Source organism: Brachyhypopomus gauderio, chromosome 4, assembly GCF_052324685.1.
Source record: "Brachyhypopomus gauderio isolate BG-103 chromosome 4, BGAUD_0.2, whole genome shotgun sequence".
Lineage (NCBI taxonomy): Eukaryota > Metazoa > Chordata > Actinopteri > Gymnotiformes > Hypopomidae > Brachyhypopomus > Brachyhypopomus gauderio.
In genome coordinates this window covers 10,093,987-10,109,537 of record NC_135214.1, presented here as the reverse complement: position 1 = coordinate 10,109,537, position 15,551 = coordinate 10,093,987, and the positions used below count along the sequence as shown (strand labels likewise).

The 15,551-nt window shown below is 39.8% G+C and overlaps 2 protein-coding genes and 1 long non-coding RNA gene across 6 annotated transcripts in view; 1 reads left to right on the top strand and 2 right to left on the bottom strand.

Annotated features, from left to right (window-relative positions):
- Nucleotides 1-4,306, bottom strand: part of ranbp2 (RAN binding protein 2) — a 22,480-nt gene extending 18,174 nt beyond the window's left edge. The window contains exons 1-6 of one of the 3 annotated variants that reach the window (XM_077002101.1): nt 4,014-4,306; nt 2,886-2,953; nt 2,664-2,775; nt 1,870-2,022; nt 1,274-1,504; nt 217-359 (exon numbers count right to left, since the gene is read on the bottom strand). In XM_077002101.1, coding sequence (XP_076858216.1) covers nt 217-359; nt 1,274-1,504; nt 1,870-2,022; nt 2,664-2,775; nt 2,886-2,953; nt 4,014-4,085 — 779 coding nt within the window. In that variant the 5' untranslated portion in view covers nt 4,086-4,306. The remainder of the gene's footprint in view (nt 1-216; nt 360-1,273; nt 1,505-1,869; nt 2,023-2,663; nt 2,776-2,885; nt 2,954-4,013) is intronic. The other 2 variants (XM_077002100.1, XM_077002103.1) reach the window with 2 other exon arrangements.
- LOC143512137 (uncharacterized) lies at nt 3,660-8,635 on the top strand. The gene is made up of 4 exons (XR_013130373.1): nt 3,660-3,753; nt 5,823-5,867; nt 5,984-6,124; nt 8,459-8,635. It is a non-coding gene; the product is annotated as an uncharacterized LOC143512137 (long non-coding RNA).
- Nucleotides 6,136-15,551, bottom strand: LOC143512136 (LIM and senescent cell antigen-like-containing domain protein 1). 2 transcript variants are annotated; one of them, XM_077002107.1, is made up of 11 exons: nt 15,202-15,550; nt 14,500-14,659; nt 11,779-11,845; nt 11,575-11,695; nt 10,786-10,935; nt 9,934-10,084; nt 7,609-7,701; nt 7,446-7,494; nt 7,088-7,163; nt 6,506-6,661; nt 6,136-6,335 (listed from the first exon to the last, which is right to left on the bottom strand). In XM_077002107.1, the coding sequence occupies exons 1-10, from the start codon at nt 15,381-15,383 to the stop codon at nt 6,523-6,525; spliced, it is 1,188 nt and encodes a 395-aa protein (XP_076858222.1). In that variant the 5' UTR covers nt 15,384-15,550; the 3' UTR covers nt 6,136-6,335; nt 6,506-6,522. The 2 variants fall into 2 exon arrangements, with proteins under 2 accessions (XP_076858222.1, XP_076858223.1); XM_077002108.1 differs by lacking the exons at nt 6,136-6,335; nt 7,088-7,163 and having other exon boundaries at nt 6,507-6,661; nt 15,202-15,551.

The window sequence follows — 15,551 nt, the reverse complement described above, 5'->3', positions numbered from 1 at the left end:
GATATGTATGGTCGTGGGATTATTGATAGGTATTATTGATCTGTATGCTCCAGCTCCAGTTATTGGGTCAACATAATGTTTTTCTCTAAACCCACAATCCAGCACAACAGCAGATCATGCACCCCTTCACAGTCTGGGTAATCCTCCAGACCTCAGAATGCAGGACATGCATGACAGCGGCTACTCCATCACCTCCACCAATCAGCCAGCACTCACATCTGAAGGGCGTCCAGGCTCTCTCGCCATCCTTTTTCTGCAAGTGTGAGTCTCAGCACATTACACTGAGCCAGCAAAAGGTCCTTTTGAAATTTGCGATACGCTTTGTCATTAGATGACACACTTGGTTGAGCAAGATATTCCTGTAAAACAGAAACGCATACCTTCATGGTCTCTATGTAAAGTTGCATTAAACATTGAAAAGTACATGCAAATGAATCATTACTTAAACATCTTTTCTACTTTGATAAAATACCTTAAAAGCAATGGACCAGATGCATACAACTTGATAGTAATTATGCCATCAGGCAAAAAGTGCAATGAAGTATTTCACTCAAATTCACCATAGTAATGAATAGTGAACTGGTGTGAAATTAACACAGAAGTTCTCCAATGAAAGCCTCATCAAAATGAGGCCATACATATTAAAAAAGCCCATGCCAAGAGACTGCCCAACCACATGATGAACACACTGGTAACTCACAAGACAAGAACTGTATGGTTGCACTGAGTTAATGACAGAGCAAAAACACAGTCTCTCTCCTCAGTCTAGATCAGGCTAGTATTGCTTGCTCCATTACCAAAACGAATATGTCTTAGTGCTCAAGCACGACCCCGTCCTCATCATGCTCACACTAAAAAGATAACAAACGTAGCTCCCGATGGAGTTCTGTTACCGGTCGTATATACATATACGTGTGTAAAGTACAATTACATGCTTCATCCTGCATATCCCAGCTTATTTGTGAGCAGAGGAGAGCCACTGTACATCACCTCTGGTGCTGAGAGTGTAGGCTATTGCAGTTCTGTCAGTTAGCTAAATGGCAGATCAAATCACTGGTTTTGTACCAGCTCTATTGCAAGTCGTTAATGTTTAATACAAATGTAAACAAAACGCCATAATACAACATCATGCAAATGTTAAAATGCACTGACAATACATGTATTGTGTTAACCATGCTCTTTTGCCATTAACATCATGTCATATGTGGCAGTAGGTTACCTGAATTTGGTCCAAAATCTGAACAAACCAGGGCGAAAAACTATATTCACCAACCTGAAGAGTATGAGTGACTGTGGTGTGCCAGTCCAGGTTAAGTCTCAAAACGCCAGATCGTTCTACAGCCGAACAGTGGTTGGCTGCATCCTCCAAGCGCCCGTCAGTGCAGTAGAGCTGCACAAGTTTACGGTTGACGTGGGCATCACCGGGTCGAAGCTGCAGCTCTGAGTGCAGCAGGTCATAGAGCTGGTTCAAACTTTGCTGTCCTTGCAAGCTCAGCAGTTTCTCCTGGGATAGAAAAGTTAATAGCAATTAACAACATTCAAGCAAACATGCAGAAGCATTGCTGGCTAATTCGCAACAGCTAGATGTGGTAATGTCTGAAATAAGGCAAAGCCAAAAAAATCTAGATTAGTGATACTACACAGTCAATGTTTTTGAATTTTCAGCAGATTTCATCCAAAATGTTCACTGACAAAACTTCTGCAGTTCCTAGATACGTAACTGGCCAACTACTCTTGTTTAATCAAACAAGCCAGTAAAATACAGGAAAGAAAAACCACCCAAAATGAGCTTGTTGGGAAAACATCCTCTAGTAAGAAATTCAAACAAAAAACCCAGAGTACCAAAGCTTCAAATGTTCATGTACTAACCCTCAGGTCAAACACAGCAGGATGGCCAGGAAAAAGCCCAGCAGCCTTCTCCACCCAGAATTCTGCTCTGCTGTCGAGTTCCGGCTTCCCACACAGGAGCTCAGCCACTTTCAGAACCAGGTCTCGTTGAGCTGGGTTCAGATCCACTGAACGCTACAGTCCAACACAGGAAACAGAAGGAATATCTTAACGTGCTTACATTTTTGGCTCAGCCCAAGTGCGTACCTGCTGAACACACTCAGTCTCTTTAGTATTTACACAGCATTTCCTAGCAGGTCAAGTGGAACATGCAGAAGTGACCAAGGAATCATTGTGCACGCTGAATTTACCTGTAAATTACTACGTTTTTATATTTACACGATTCCTTATAAATGAAACAGGCACAGATAATGCAGACAATATCTATTAGATGCTCGGCAAATTAATCTCATTAGTAATTAAACTATAATTCATAACAGTCATTATGAATTTTAAAGGATGTGAAAAACAAACCTATGATGGTATTTTTTTCTGATATTGATATTTTCCCCATAAGACCCCTTAATTCTTAACCATAAATAATATTTCTCACAATCCAATCTCATCAATCACCAGTTCTTCCCCATGATCTCCAAGTGCTGATTGTAAAGGTTATGTATACTGCCTTTTTTGTGTTGTATATCCAGCAATGTATTTTATGGACCAACTACTGCAAGCATCATTGGGTCCTTAAAAGCTCTATATTAATACAATGCATTATTATTATCATTGGGGGAACTGGCTGTTTAAATTAGGTGTGGATAAACTTCACATACCTTGTAACATCCGATTGCTTTTTCAGTCTCTCCTTCTCGTTCATATAGCTGGCCAAGAAATCTGTGTGCTTTGGGATCCCTGACCTGCACTGTTAAATATTCTGCTACGTGTCTGCAGATGTAGAGAAAAGGGAAAAGAAAAAGTGATGTGTTGCACAAACCAGCGTTGTGCAACAACGAAAATGACAATAACTATGATAAATTCAAGAGTAATAACATTACCTTTTAGCAAGTTCATATTCCTTGGCTTCAGCATACAACTTAGCAAATAAAAATCCTTTTACTGGTTTCTGTAGACACAAAAGCATAATTGCACACAGCTAGGTTATATATAAAAACTCATCACATCACCAAAGGCTTGGCCACAAAGTGCTGGTTTCCTTATCATATAGCCCAAGACTAAACTCGTTACATGGTTTGTTAAGAAAACCTGAAGACATGTGGCTAGTGACAGCTATGCCCAGGTAGCATGTGAATATATTTGCTTGTCCTTTTTTAGCTTAGCAACCCAACATATGTAAGGCAATGAATTTGTGAGTAGTATTAATAATGTTAATCGTCCGATAAATATGACTCTGGCAAAAGTAAAAAAAATAAATAAAGAAGGTGTGTGTGTGTGTGAAATACTAGCACGAATCAATTGATGCAATTTAAAGAAATGCCTAAGGTTCCGATCACTTAATATCAGTACAGAGCTTTCATGGTAAATAAACACTTAGATGGCTAGTTAGACAGATTGACTACATAAATAAGATAGCCACGAAATGTATGCACAAATCCCAGTTATATATCTACATAATCGGCGAATTATCAAACGTCAGTGTGTTTACACCAAGATGAAGTGAACATTTCCCTTATGACGAATCGTTTTATAACATTTCGCTTATAACGAATCGTTTCATACCATTTCCCTTATAATGAATCTTTTATAACATTTCCCTTATAATGAATGCTTGTACAACATAACCCTTAGTACACACATGCCCTAGTGAGGCACGCGACCATGCTGTCTAGCAGGCCGCCGGTTTGCCGCGTTTTCCTGAAGGAAGTGCTAACGACAGTAGCCAAGTAGCTAACTTGGCAGAACAAAGTAAGTTGGCCGTTTATTTTTGCGCAGGGAAACCTGAATGAATCGACTACTGTGTGGTTCTTTCACCGTCCCTTTGTCGCTATCGGAAAACTACATAAGCTCGGCCACTGCAGCGGTCTGGTTGACGGGGCCTGCTCGAGTCCGGCGCCTTAACTGAACTGCGACTCAGCTGAACGCTAGCTTAGCCTAGCTTAGCTAGCTGCCCGTCAGCCTCGCATTTAAACCGGTCTGCCATCGCTTACCTTAAGTAGCAAACTTACCTCTTTTTGAGAGGGAGAGAGGCTCTGTACAGAAGAAATGTAGCGTTCGACATCAACTTTACTTCGCCTCATGATTGTAAAAATCTGCTTCGTACATGAAACGCCTAGCTGTGAATGTTAATTTAGCACCAAATTCACAAAAGTACTGATGTTATGCATTTGCTAAGTACGCTTTCGTTGGTAAAACTTGATGCGTAGTCACAGTGCACACTAATCGCGAGAGTTAAAGTCACGTGACGCATGACCACACGTATACGTTTCTCTATGCCAGATTTGAACCCGAAGTCCGATTTGGTCTACGCATACGCATAATTGAACGTAAAGTCCTATAAGTCTTATTACGGCAGACGCTGCACGCTTAGGACCGTCTGTTCGGAAAATACATAACTAATCTCTTTTTTGAAAATGTATTCATTAGTTTAAGTACATTTTAGAATACAAAAGTCTGACATGGGCTTAATTGGTGCAGTGATACATGTCTGTTCCAAATAAGCCCACGTCATGGTTTATTGACAAATAATGCTCTGACGTGTGAATGGTCAGCTCAGGATGATGAAAAAAAAAACCATTTTCATCCTGGTCCCCTATTGGTGAGCTCTAAATGCCACTATTCAAAATATACTCCTCAGTGAGATCTAAACGGTCTGCTTGAGTGAAGCCCCAATCCTTAATTATTTAGCAGCATCTGTCAATGAAGCTAATGGTTTAACGTTGAGATTAAAACCATTCCATATTAATCAAATTGACAAAGTACAATTTCTAAATACACAAAATCAAAATATTAGTCTCTAATTTTACATAATGCAAATCTTCTTATCAAGGAAGTATCTTAGAATAACAGAAAAATGACAATATGTGAGGGGTCCCAAAACATCAAAGTTTTGTGGTGACTGTGTGAGATCTCCTGGGACTGCATTCTTATAGGAATAGTGCAACACTGGTAAATGTGATTGGAAGCAATAAAAAATTACACAGAAGGTACAAATTCCTTGATTGGTTAAAGGGATAAGCAGCACAAAATAGCATTCTCTTTTTAAAATGTAATTTAAAAGTTGAAAGTGGGCTTAAAGGCCAACGTCTGGCTCTGCCCCCTCTGTCAGTTTTGCCCATGTCTCTTGTTTAGCCTCCTGTCTGTCAGTCTTGTCTTTATTTTTGCTTTCCATGCATTTTATTATAATTTTGATACAACCTTTGCATAATGCACAAATAAAGCATCAAAATGTGTAAATGAAATATGTATAGATGTCTACCAAATTGCAGATGTAAATGGAAATATTGCATTTGAATTAGAATTTTGAGCTCAAAGTTGCTTGTATGAGTGGAACATGTAATTACAAACTTTGGATTACATTGTCATTTTGGGTATTACTTTTTATTTTAATATTAAAACCGAATAACTTCCATATGTGTTATCATCATTTATTCATTTGTTGATTTGCTGTACCTTACAGTTTGATAGTGTTGTTGTCAGAGCAAGAGGTGTTTTTTCTTTCCCATCCATCTTGACTTTTTGTGAACATGTTAAGTAGATTTATTTATTTAGCATAATGGGGTAAAGCGATGCACCATAAGTGAATATATATTTACCTCTGTATAGACAAACAAGCTGTTTTGCAATCAGTGACTGACTTGTATGACATTTGTTACCTAGCACACCTACTGATTCCCAGTGTTAGTTTTTAGTATGTTGGGGTGGGATAACATCTTTCAGTCTATCTTCTGTGTATTTCTGGGATTGCCTTGGATCATGCTTGCATTTCATTACGGTTCAAGTACATGGGGATTTAATACAAATATTTTCTCTACTAGAATGGATTGTGCAGAACAAACCATAGTACAAAACATGGAGCTCAGGTACAGTATATGCAGCACAGGCACAGTATGTGGTTTGCTTTTGCCAATATGTACCTCAGGATAACCAACATTACCAAAGTAGATGAAAGTTAATGTAAGCATTTCTCTGTCTACAGCTCCATAGGGAGGCTCTGCACTGTGTTTGATGGAAGGAACCAGTTATGTGAAACAGGAAACGTGAGCCAGGGAACATGAGCTGTGCTAACCCTAACCCTTACCCTAACCCTAACCATAACCATATTGCTTGCATTGTAAAGGTAAATGCATGTCAGAAGCCAATCAATCTTTTTATTTGTTTAAATTATTCATACATTCAATTTCTTATATGCTGGTAATTATTAATACTCATTGTTTTCATTTTTTATGTTAATTCGTATTCATAGCTCAAAAAGTGACAAATAATGTTACTAGAATATGTCTTGCAGTGATGAATGATATCAGCAGAAAATGTGAAGAATTGCACCAATACTGAAAAAAGATGACATTTAAATCACTGTAAATTAAATTACACATTAACATTGTTTTAATAGTTAGAGTTGATATTATATAATATTGTATAGATATTATATTAAAATATATAATATTTTTCAAATCTTAAAATATATAAAATTGTTTAATGAGGGAAGCAGGTGTCTCACCAGTTAGTGCAGGTCAATCACAAACAGACACCAGTCCTCTTTTTTCTGTCCTTGGAGTCATGGTCACGCTTGGTTAAACGACGTTTCAGGTCCTCTGGCATTCTTTCATAGCACTGTTTACAAACAGGCTTCAGATCGATCTCGACAAATTTATCCCTGATTGATACCAGACACCACAACAAAATAGAGGAAGAGTGGATGGAACATCAGCGATGAAACCAAAACAGCAGTGATGAAACAAACTGCTAAAAAGACAAAATGTGCTGTTACAACAGGTTCTTTTCAAGATTAATGCCAAGGCCCCTGTACTAGTGTTAGGGTTAATCAAGGGTTAAGGTTAATCAAGGGTTAGGGTTAATCTAGGGTTAGGGTTAATCTAGGGTTAGGGTTAATCAAGGGTTATGGTTAGGGTTATGGTTAATCTAGGGTTAGGGTTAGGGCTATGGTTAATCCCTAGGGTCAGGGTTAGGGTTAAGCTAGGCTTTTTGTTTGTTTGTAAGATCTGCACTGAGAATGATTATTTCATAGATAGAGTAACAGTTTCTGCATGATGCTCTTTACTAAGCATGTAAGGACACATACTTTAGGGTGAGGTTGGTACTGCAGGTGGAGCAGGCGAAGCAGCTAATGCACCAGGCTTTATTCAGGGCTAAAACGACTGAAATGATCAAAAGCAACTAATAAGTTATGTAATTCTGCAATTGTCTGTTCATAATTGTCATTTAGCCTACATCATCATCATCATCATTTACATAATCTATAGGCTTGGGCTTAGGGTGTTATCTTTTCATAACACTGCTTATGGCAGATATTTTAATTTTGAGTATTGAGAAATATTTATTTCTAATGATAAATTACAGCTAAATTCAAAGAACCATCATACATGAAATTCAAGCACTTTTAACCAACAAAATTAAAACAAATCAGTACAACATATTACCTTCTCCCTCAATGACATGGTTGCAGTGGTGACAGACATCCCCAAAAAGCTGGAATTAATAAGGCTATTATTAAAAACATTTGGCAAGTTTTCTCTCTTCAGAAATGACATATATAAAAATACATTTATAGATATGAAGAATTTTATATAGATACATATTTACCTGATTATAGTGTGTCTCACAGTATGCCAGACCTCTGCGTTCATAATGTCGATGACCCAGAAATGGTTTTTCACATTTAGCACACACAAAATGCTACAGTACACACACACACACACACACACACACACACACACACACACACACACACACACACACACACACACACACACACACACACACACACACACACACACACACAGTTTGGATGTTGATTGTTCCAAACTGGCTGGTTTGTATTGTTGTAGAGTTTGCATGTTACTTGCTATGTCTCGATATAAGACTGCTGTGCACGTTATAGCCAAGAGATACACCCACAATGCTGCATGATGAGGAAAAAGCTTGTAAAAAATTCAATACAAAAGTGGAAGTCAAAAGTATTTTAAAAAGTAATTCACCCATTTTTGCAGTCAGAAAGGGCTGTGCCTAAACACACACTCAAGGGAGCAGCAGAGGGTTGAGTCATGTTCATGAAGGCTCTTTTGACCTATACTGAATTCTACACCAAAGCTCCATATAAATGCTCAACAATGTAATACTTTCTAGCCTCTGTGATTTTCCATGCAAGCTGAAGCATTTCTAATTTTATTTGTATGGTAAAGGTAATGATGCAAAGAAATGGCTGATAAATGGCTGTTTTTGTAACTTTAAAGAATGCACGAGGATGCCTTCTAGGATCAGTATTTCACCAAAGAATCTATGTTGTATCTTAGAATACCAGAGAATATAACTGCATTACACTCCAGTTCCTTCTAAAATGACATGCGTGTCTCTCACAGACAGATCTGATCAAATAAGCTACCAGCCAATTTATAAAATTGCCTGAACTGACAGTTTTTTGAACTGATTATAGAGGCTGGATTCTCCTTGGATTACAAGATCACCTTGGAGTAAAGCAGTTGAGAGAGTGCGCAAAAGAAAACAGAGGAAATCTGAACAGCTACTACAGTCAGACACAAACAGGTATGCCACATTTTAAGAGTAGCTGAGTCAGTTGAGTCATTTAAGAAACAGTTGAAGACCTACCTCTTTAAACAGGCTTTTAAATAGTTGTTTGTAATCTGTATTTTATTTGTATTCAATTTGTATTGTATTATTTGTAATCTGCTGCTCAAATGATTGTTTTTATGAATTCTCTTGTGTAAAGCACTTTGTGACTGCTGTGTAGGATAAGTGCTATATAAATAAAATTAAATAAATAAGCTTAAAATCCCAGTACTACTTGGCAACTACACCCCTTTATGCTTACGAGTATAACTCAGAAAAGGCTTTCTCCGTGCATGCCTCCCAAACAGCTTGTTGGCATGTTGATAGCGACTGATGATTGTTTGGGAAACCTCATAACCCCAAGATCCTACCATTTGATTCAGTTCTCTTACAGTGAGCTTTGGAGAACTTTTAACTTCTTACCATCTTTCTCACTGTGCGTGGTGGCAAGATAAACTTGTGTCTTCTTCCAGGCTTGTTTGTCACAGTTCCAGATGTTTTGAACTTTTTGATGATTGCTCTGACAGTAGATAAGGGCATCTGCAGGTGAGGGGCTATTTTCTTGTGGCCATTGCCTGATTTATGAAGGGCAACTGTCATGCCTGGCCACACCCCCACATATCAATCTCAGTGGTGTATTGGTAGCCCTGCCTCTGTGTGTGATCGCTCTTCATTTTGGTTTTTAGCCACGACCCTTTGTTACAGCTGTTCCTTGTTTGACTCGTTATGTTATGTATTTAGTCTCTGTGTTTCTGAGTGTGGTGCAGGTCAATGTTTAATTCATCGTGGAATGTGCTAGAAAAGGGTTGAGCTTCTGTTTTATTGGTCGATTGGTTCTCAAGTCTCCAATTTTCTTTATGGTTATGTTTGAGCGTTTGAAGTTTGCTTTGTAGTGCTCCCCTGTTATTACTGTTTCATGGTTTTGTTTGTTCTGCGTTTTATATGACTGTTGCTTGTGAAACATTCAGATGTTTTGGTGAAGAAGGGGTGAGATACTGAGCGCACATATCGTGTTGTGTCTGTTTTCTTATTGCTGAGATACCATGTAGTGGAACCTCGACATATACTGCAGCCAAAAAACAAATGCATTCTACTGAACACGGACGTAATTTTGGGGGGGGGACAGGGGGGACATGTCCCCCCCACTTTTTCAAAAGCCGGTTTTGGTCCCCCCCAGTTTTTACGGTTAAAACCAAATATTTAAATAGCGACGAATCCATGTCCCCCCCACTTTTGAAATCAAAATTACGTCCATGCTACTGAATCAGGAAGCCTCACTCAAACTCTGTGTATAATGACTCATAGTAAACATGGAGTGATGAAACTACTGTATGTGCTTACCTCAACATGCCATTGCTTGTCCATAGCATTGACAACTCTGCCCTCTACTGGCCTCCTACAGGCACCACAAATCGGCACACCCATCTTATCATGACATGGCAGACAGTACAGCTCATGCTTCAGCTCCCGGGCATCCGCAGTCAGCTCCTTACTGTGAACACACAGACACAACAGCATAAACCACAATGATAAAGTCTCTGGAAAATATGAAACAATCCAATGAGTTACTTATGCTAACTTATTTAGTTTACATATATTTATTTAAATAAATGAATGAATGAATGTTTGATTTATATAGCGCCTTTCAGAATACCCAAGGCGCTTTACAATTTAACAAGTCACAGACAACCAATCACACACACACCGGCGAGAAGCGGCAGCCAATTGCGCACAGCGTACTCTCTACCGGAAGCCACAGCCCCCTGGGGGACTGAATGGGGTGCAGGAAGGGGAGAGAGGACAGACCCTAGTGGCAGAGCACCATCCACCACTGGGCATACAAGCACACACACACACTCAGGGAGAATTTGTCAGGGACTGCCAATTTACCTGAACTCGATGTTTTTGGACTGTGGGAGGAAACCGGAGATCCCGGAGGAAACCCACGCAAACACAGGGAGAACATGGAAACTCCACTCAGATAGGGACTTGAACCCAAGACCCCAGTGCTGAGAGGCAAACGTGCTAACCACCAAGCCACCATGTTGCCCGATATATATATTGCAAAGGTTGCACCATTTTACAAATAAAAAATGTAAAAACATTTTTATACCCTGTGACATCTACTGACATCTATTTTATATAGATTTCTGGAATTTGTAAGCAGACACACATGACACTGTTCCTACTTACCCACAGTTTGAGCAGCAAAAGTGGTCAGGGTGGTAGGGGTCATTCTTAAAGATCAGAGGTCGCCCTTCAATGATGGTGTAGCACTTCTGGCAAATATACCTGCCAAGGCCGCTAGCTTTCTCGCGGGTGTGGCATGGACGACACAGATGTCTGTAGGAGGGTACAGCATCGTTTAAAGAGTAACATTTTGATTACAATGAATTTCAATTCATATCCCCAAATTTTAAATATCTCAATTTTAAGTAAAATTGTTGAAACCTCAATTATCTTAACAAATCAATTCATGTGCTATGGAATGACTTTACTGCTAGCATTGCTAACCAGAGTTGGGTATGTATTGAGTGGGATAAATACAGCTGTACCCTAAAAGAACAGGTCTGTGCACACCACATTGTTTCATTTCAGAATGTAAAGAACCTGTTTATAATGTGCAGTGTTTAATGAGTTGAGGCTGCTGACTTAAATCAGACATGTTTATTATCAGAATACCAGTGAATTAATATATGCTTTACCTCAGACATATGTTGCCATTCACATCACTTGTTAAAAGGTTAACCCTACCCCTACTCCAATCATGTCACCTTTTAAGGATTAATCCTACCCCTAACCCAAAACAATCACATCATCTGTTGGAGGTATAGTGAACAATATGGAACTTTGTCAAACTGGTAGACTCTTATCTTTGTCATCTGTAGTGTGGGGGAAGGTGGTATATTTAAAGAAATCTTGACATCAAATTTGGTGTTTAAGACATTTACAGCCAGGTGGTGACATCGGTTCTGTTCTTACCTGCCAGCATTCTTTGCAAAGCCAACATCAGCAAGCACAGCCAGACAGATCTCACAGCAGAAACAGGCTGGATGCCAACTGCTGTTCACGGCCTTGATGACACGACCAGTGATGAACTCCCCTGCACACACATCTCTATTCACTCTACTGCTTTCAGACGCAAAACCTTTAAAGCATATTGCTAACATTCATTCAGTTACTTACCACACTTATTACAGCAAGGAGCAAACAGCATCTGGAAATCATGCTCACAGTATTTTCGGTCCTCAAACTGAAAACAGTAAATGAGATTACTTGCCCACTGCTTTAAACTGAAAGCTAGGTCAAAATGATTAACAATAATGGTAAACAAATCTAGCTCCGCCCCTCCTCTACCAGCTGTCACTCTGTCGTCCTGGTCCGCGTGTTGGCGTGGGTAAAGGGCGGAGCATGTGTCAATCATTTTCGAATGCAGCCAATCAGATACTAGACTTTTGTTGTCAATCAATTTTTATTATGCCAATTATCAGCCAGAGTTAGCTGTCAATCATTTTTTACTGCAGCCAATCATCTTAACAGATCTGCTAAAAGAAGGCGAAAACTGCACGGAGAAGCTCTTTAAACAGAAGTATATGCCATTCTTGCACAAAAGTAGCTGAATAAAAACATTAGAAGAACCATGACTTTAGACATTTTTAAATCAAAGTTTAAAATACTTCTCACTTATTTTTCTGGAACGGCACTTTAATGTTTTTTTTTCCTTTATTGCACGTATTGCATCATTTGTACATCATATATATGTGGCGAGTGTAAAGGTTAGCGGAGGGGAGGTGTAAATGGACACAAATTAAGTATTATATCGCGATCGATCGCCAAGTATAAACGCCTCCGCCGAGCAGAGCGTTGCGGAGCGATTTCGATTGGAGGATCCTGCTCCATTTTTTATTATTAATTTTTTGCTGATGCTGGTCCAGCGTGTCGCGTGCCACTGATTAGGCCTATGCCTCGGCGTGCCAACGGTGGCCCGCGTGCCATAGGTTGCCGACCCCTGCTGTAGAGCCTTTGAATATTAAAACCATTGTCGAAATTAAGCTCTGCAAGTAAAGTAAAAGAAGGACGCGATCACACAGTCTCATTGAAAATGTAGGAGTTAATGAATAAAGTGCACCAACGCAAAACCCGTGACATAATCCAAATAAAGTTTGAAGACTAGTATTGTTTTGATATAATCAAAAGACGATGGAGTGTTGGAGTTATCGGACAGAGTTGATCAAATCAGAGTTAATCCAACTCAATGAATCCCGCAAAGATGTAATTAAACTCTGCCCACGAATTTCTCTTGGCGAAAGATACACGGTGAGCATACGATAGCTAGGTAGCTCTCCATAATTATGACGATTAAAAGCAATGCCTGATTATATAAAAAATACTGGCCTTCAAACTTTGGATTTGGATTATGTTACGGGTTTTGCGTTGGTGCACTTTATTCATTAACTCCTACATTTTCAATGAGACTGTGTGATCGCGTCCTTCTACTTGCGCTCCATTGCTGGTCACATCTGAGCTTAATTTCGACAATGGTTTTAATATTCAAAGGCTCTACAGCAGGGGTCAGCAACCTATGGCACCCGGGCCACCGTTGGCACGCCGAGGCATAATCAGTGGCACGCGACACGCTGGACCAGCATCAGCAAAAAAATTAATAATACAAAATAGAGCACGATCCTCCAATCGAAATCGCTCCTCAACGCTCTGCTCGGCGGAGGCGTTTATACTTGGCGATCGATCGCGATATAATACTTAATTTGTGTCCATTTACACCTCCCCTCCGCTAACCTTTACACTCGCCACATATATATGATGTACAAATGATGCAATACGTGCAATAAAGGAAAAAAAAAACATTAAAGTGCCGTTCCAGAAAAATAAGTAAGAAGTATTTTAAACTTTGATTTAAAAATGTCTAAAGTCATGGCTCTTCTAATGTTTTTATTCAGCTACTTTTGTGCAAGAGCGGCATATACTTCTGTTTAAAGAGCTTCTCCGTGCAGTTTCCGCCTTCTTTTGGCAGATCTGTTAAGATGATTGGCTGCAGTAAAAAATGATTGACAGCTAACTCTGGCTGATAATTGGCTTAATAAAAATTGATTGACAACAAAAGTCTAGTATCTGATTGGCTGCATTCGAAAATGATTGACACATGCTCCGCCCTTTACCCACGCCCACCGGGGCTCCGGGCTGCAGCATTACATATATGTGTTTCTATGGTTTCCCCGTTGTCGGTCACACCCCTGTACCGTGTTTCCTTGCCCCTTGATTACTGTTCCCACCTGTGTCTTGTTAAGTCCTTGGCGTTTGAGTGTATGCCTCGTCCTGTTTCATCCCCCTTGTCGGTCTTTATACCTGTTACTCTGCATGTTCCATCGCTCCGTTTGCTCAGCATCTCTTATCCCGGTGTTCGCGCTCTGTTCTATGTCGCATTGTGGTATGTGTATGTTCGCTGTCTCTGTATTCCCTGTTTCTAGTTTTTCATGTCTTACTTCTATGTTTTCTGCTATCCCCGTTTTTCCATTGTAGTGAAAGTATCTTGTTATTTAATTCCTTGTGCCTGTACGATTGGTTCCCTTTGTTTTGTGGTTTAGCCGTGTTCGTTTGCTCCCGTCCGCGTTATACTGTGTCAGTAATCCTTGTGGTAAGCGGTTTTGATAAGTTGGTGTTTCTGCTCTCTGTCGTAATTTCTGTGTATTCGTCTGTGAGTCCCCTAGTGGCATGTGTTCCCCTTGATCTGGTTTTACCCCCATTTAGTTAGCTTATCTCTTTATTAAAGAGAGACATAAAACGCTGTGCATCACGTTTTCTAGCAGTCTCGGTGGTGGTAGTAATAATCAGTTTAACAATATGTTGCGTATGACAAATATATGTAAAAGTGACTAGCAGTAGACTCGCCTCATAAAACAGCCCTTCTGGAAACTGCTGCAGGCATTGTGCACACACGAAGCACTGCTCATGGTACAACTCTCCATTACTGTTTACAATCCTCTCAGCAGGGGCAAAGCCAGACTTGCAAACTTCACACACAGCATTAGCAAGGGCATTAGCCATGTTGCTGTGGAAGTGAAAAATCACTTGGTTGACATGAAATAAAAAAAGAATTTGAATATGCAATACAAATAAATTTTAAATACACATTTGTAAAACGTCCTGACAATTTGAAGTTACAAAAAAGAATTTTATTAAAATACTCAAAACATTAAAGAAATAACCTGATTGTCACTGTATCTGTCACTGTATCTGTCACCAGGCACCCAGACTGAGGGCCCCGCCTACTAACACAAACATTCACTAACCCTAAACCCTAACCACTCACTAACCCCTTACCCTAGCACTGTAGAGTTAACACATTTTCATTGTTTGTGAAATGACGATAAAGATATCTTAACACTAACCCTAACCCCTGACCCCGTAAGGTTAACCCTAACCACTCAGCCCCTAACTCCACTGATGCACTCAGTATCTGCAATGAATGAATAGATCTGAAACAATGTCGTCCGACTGTGGTTGTGCAGCTTTATTTATAAGTCATGTGACTCACCATAAATGAACTAACAAAATACACAAAATTCAAAGTAGACAAAAGTGTGAACTTACAAGCGAGCATAGAAGTCACAGAACTCCTTGTAGACTTTGATGTCGCTACGTCTCCTTGGAGATTTGAGGACAGGTGCTCCGATCTCCTCGCCATCCTGCCTGTGTTGGCCCACACTGCACTGCACTGCAGCATCGCTGCCATCAGCAGTCAATGCTGGGCGTCCCGTATTGTTTCCTTCCATGGTGGAATCACAGATTACAGAGAACTCTTGACGTTTTCCACAAGGCTTTGCTCAAATGTTGGACTGTGAGAGTCTAATTTCCCTGATCCCCACTGTGAAACTGCAGTAATGAAGCAGTTCCCACCTGCTCACTCCTCTCTGCTTTGCTCTCTCTTACTTGTTTAAGGG

What these genes read in the sequence shown, in the direction of transcription:
- LOC143512136 (XM_077002107.1), bottom strand. Translation starts at nt 15,383, where the DNA reads ATGGAAGGAAACAATACGGGACGCCCAGCATTGACTGCTGATGGCAGC. An exon ending in CAGAAGGGCTGTTTTATGAG is followed by an intron (nt 11,846 to 14,499) that starts GCGAGTCTACTG and finishes TACTGTTTTCAG; the next exon opens with TTTGAGGACCGAAAATACTG. An exon ending in GTGAGACACACTATAATCAG is followed by an intron (nt 7,495 to 7,608) that starts GTAAATATGTAT and finishes TATTAATTCCAG; the next exon opens with CTTTTTGGGGATGTCTGTCA.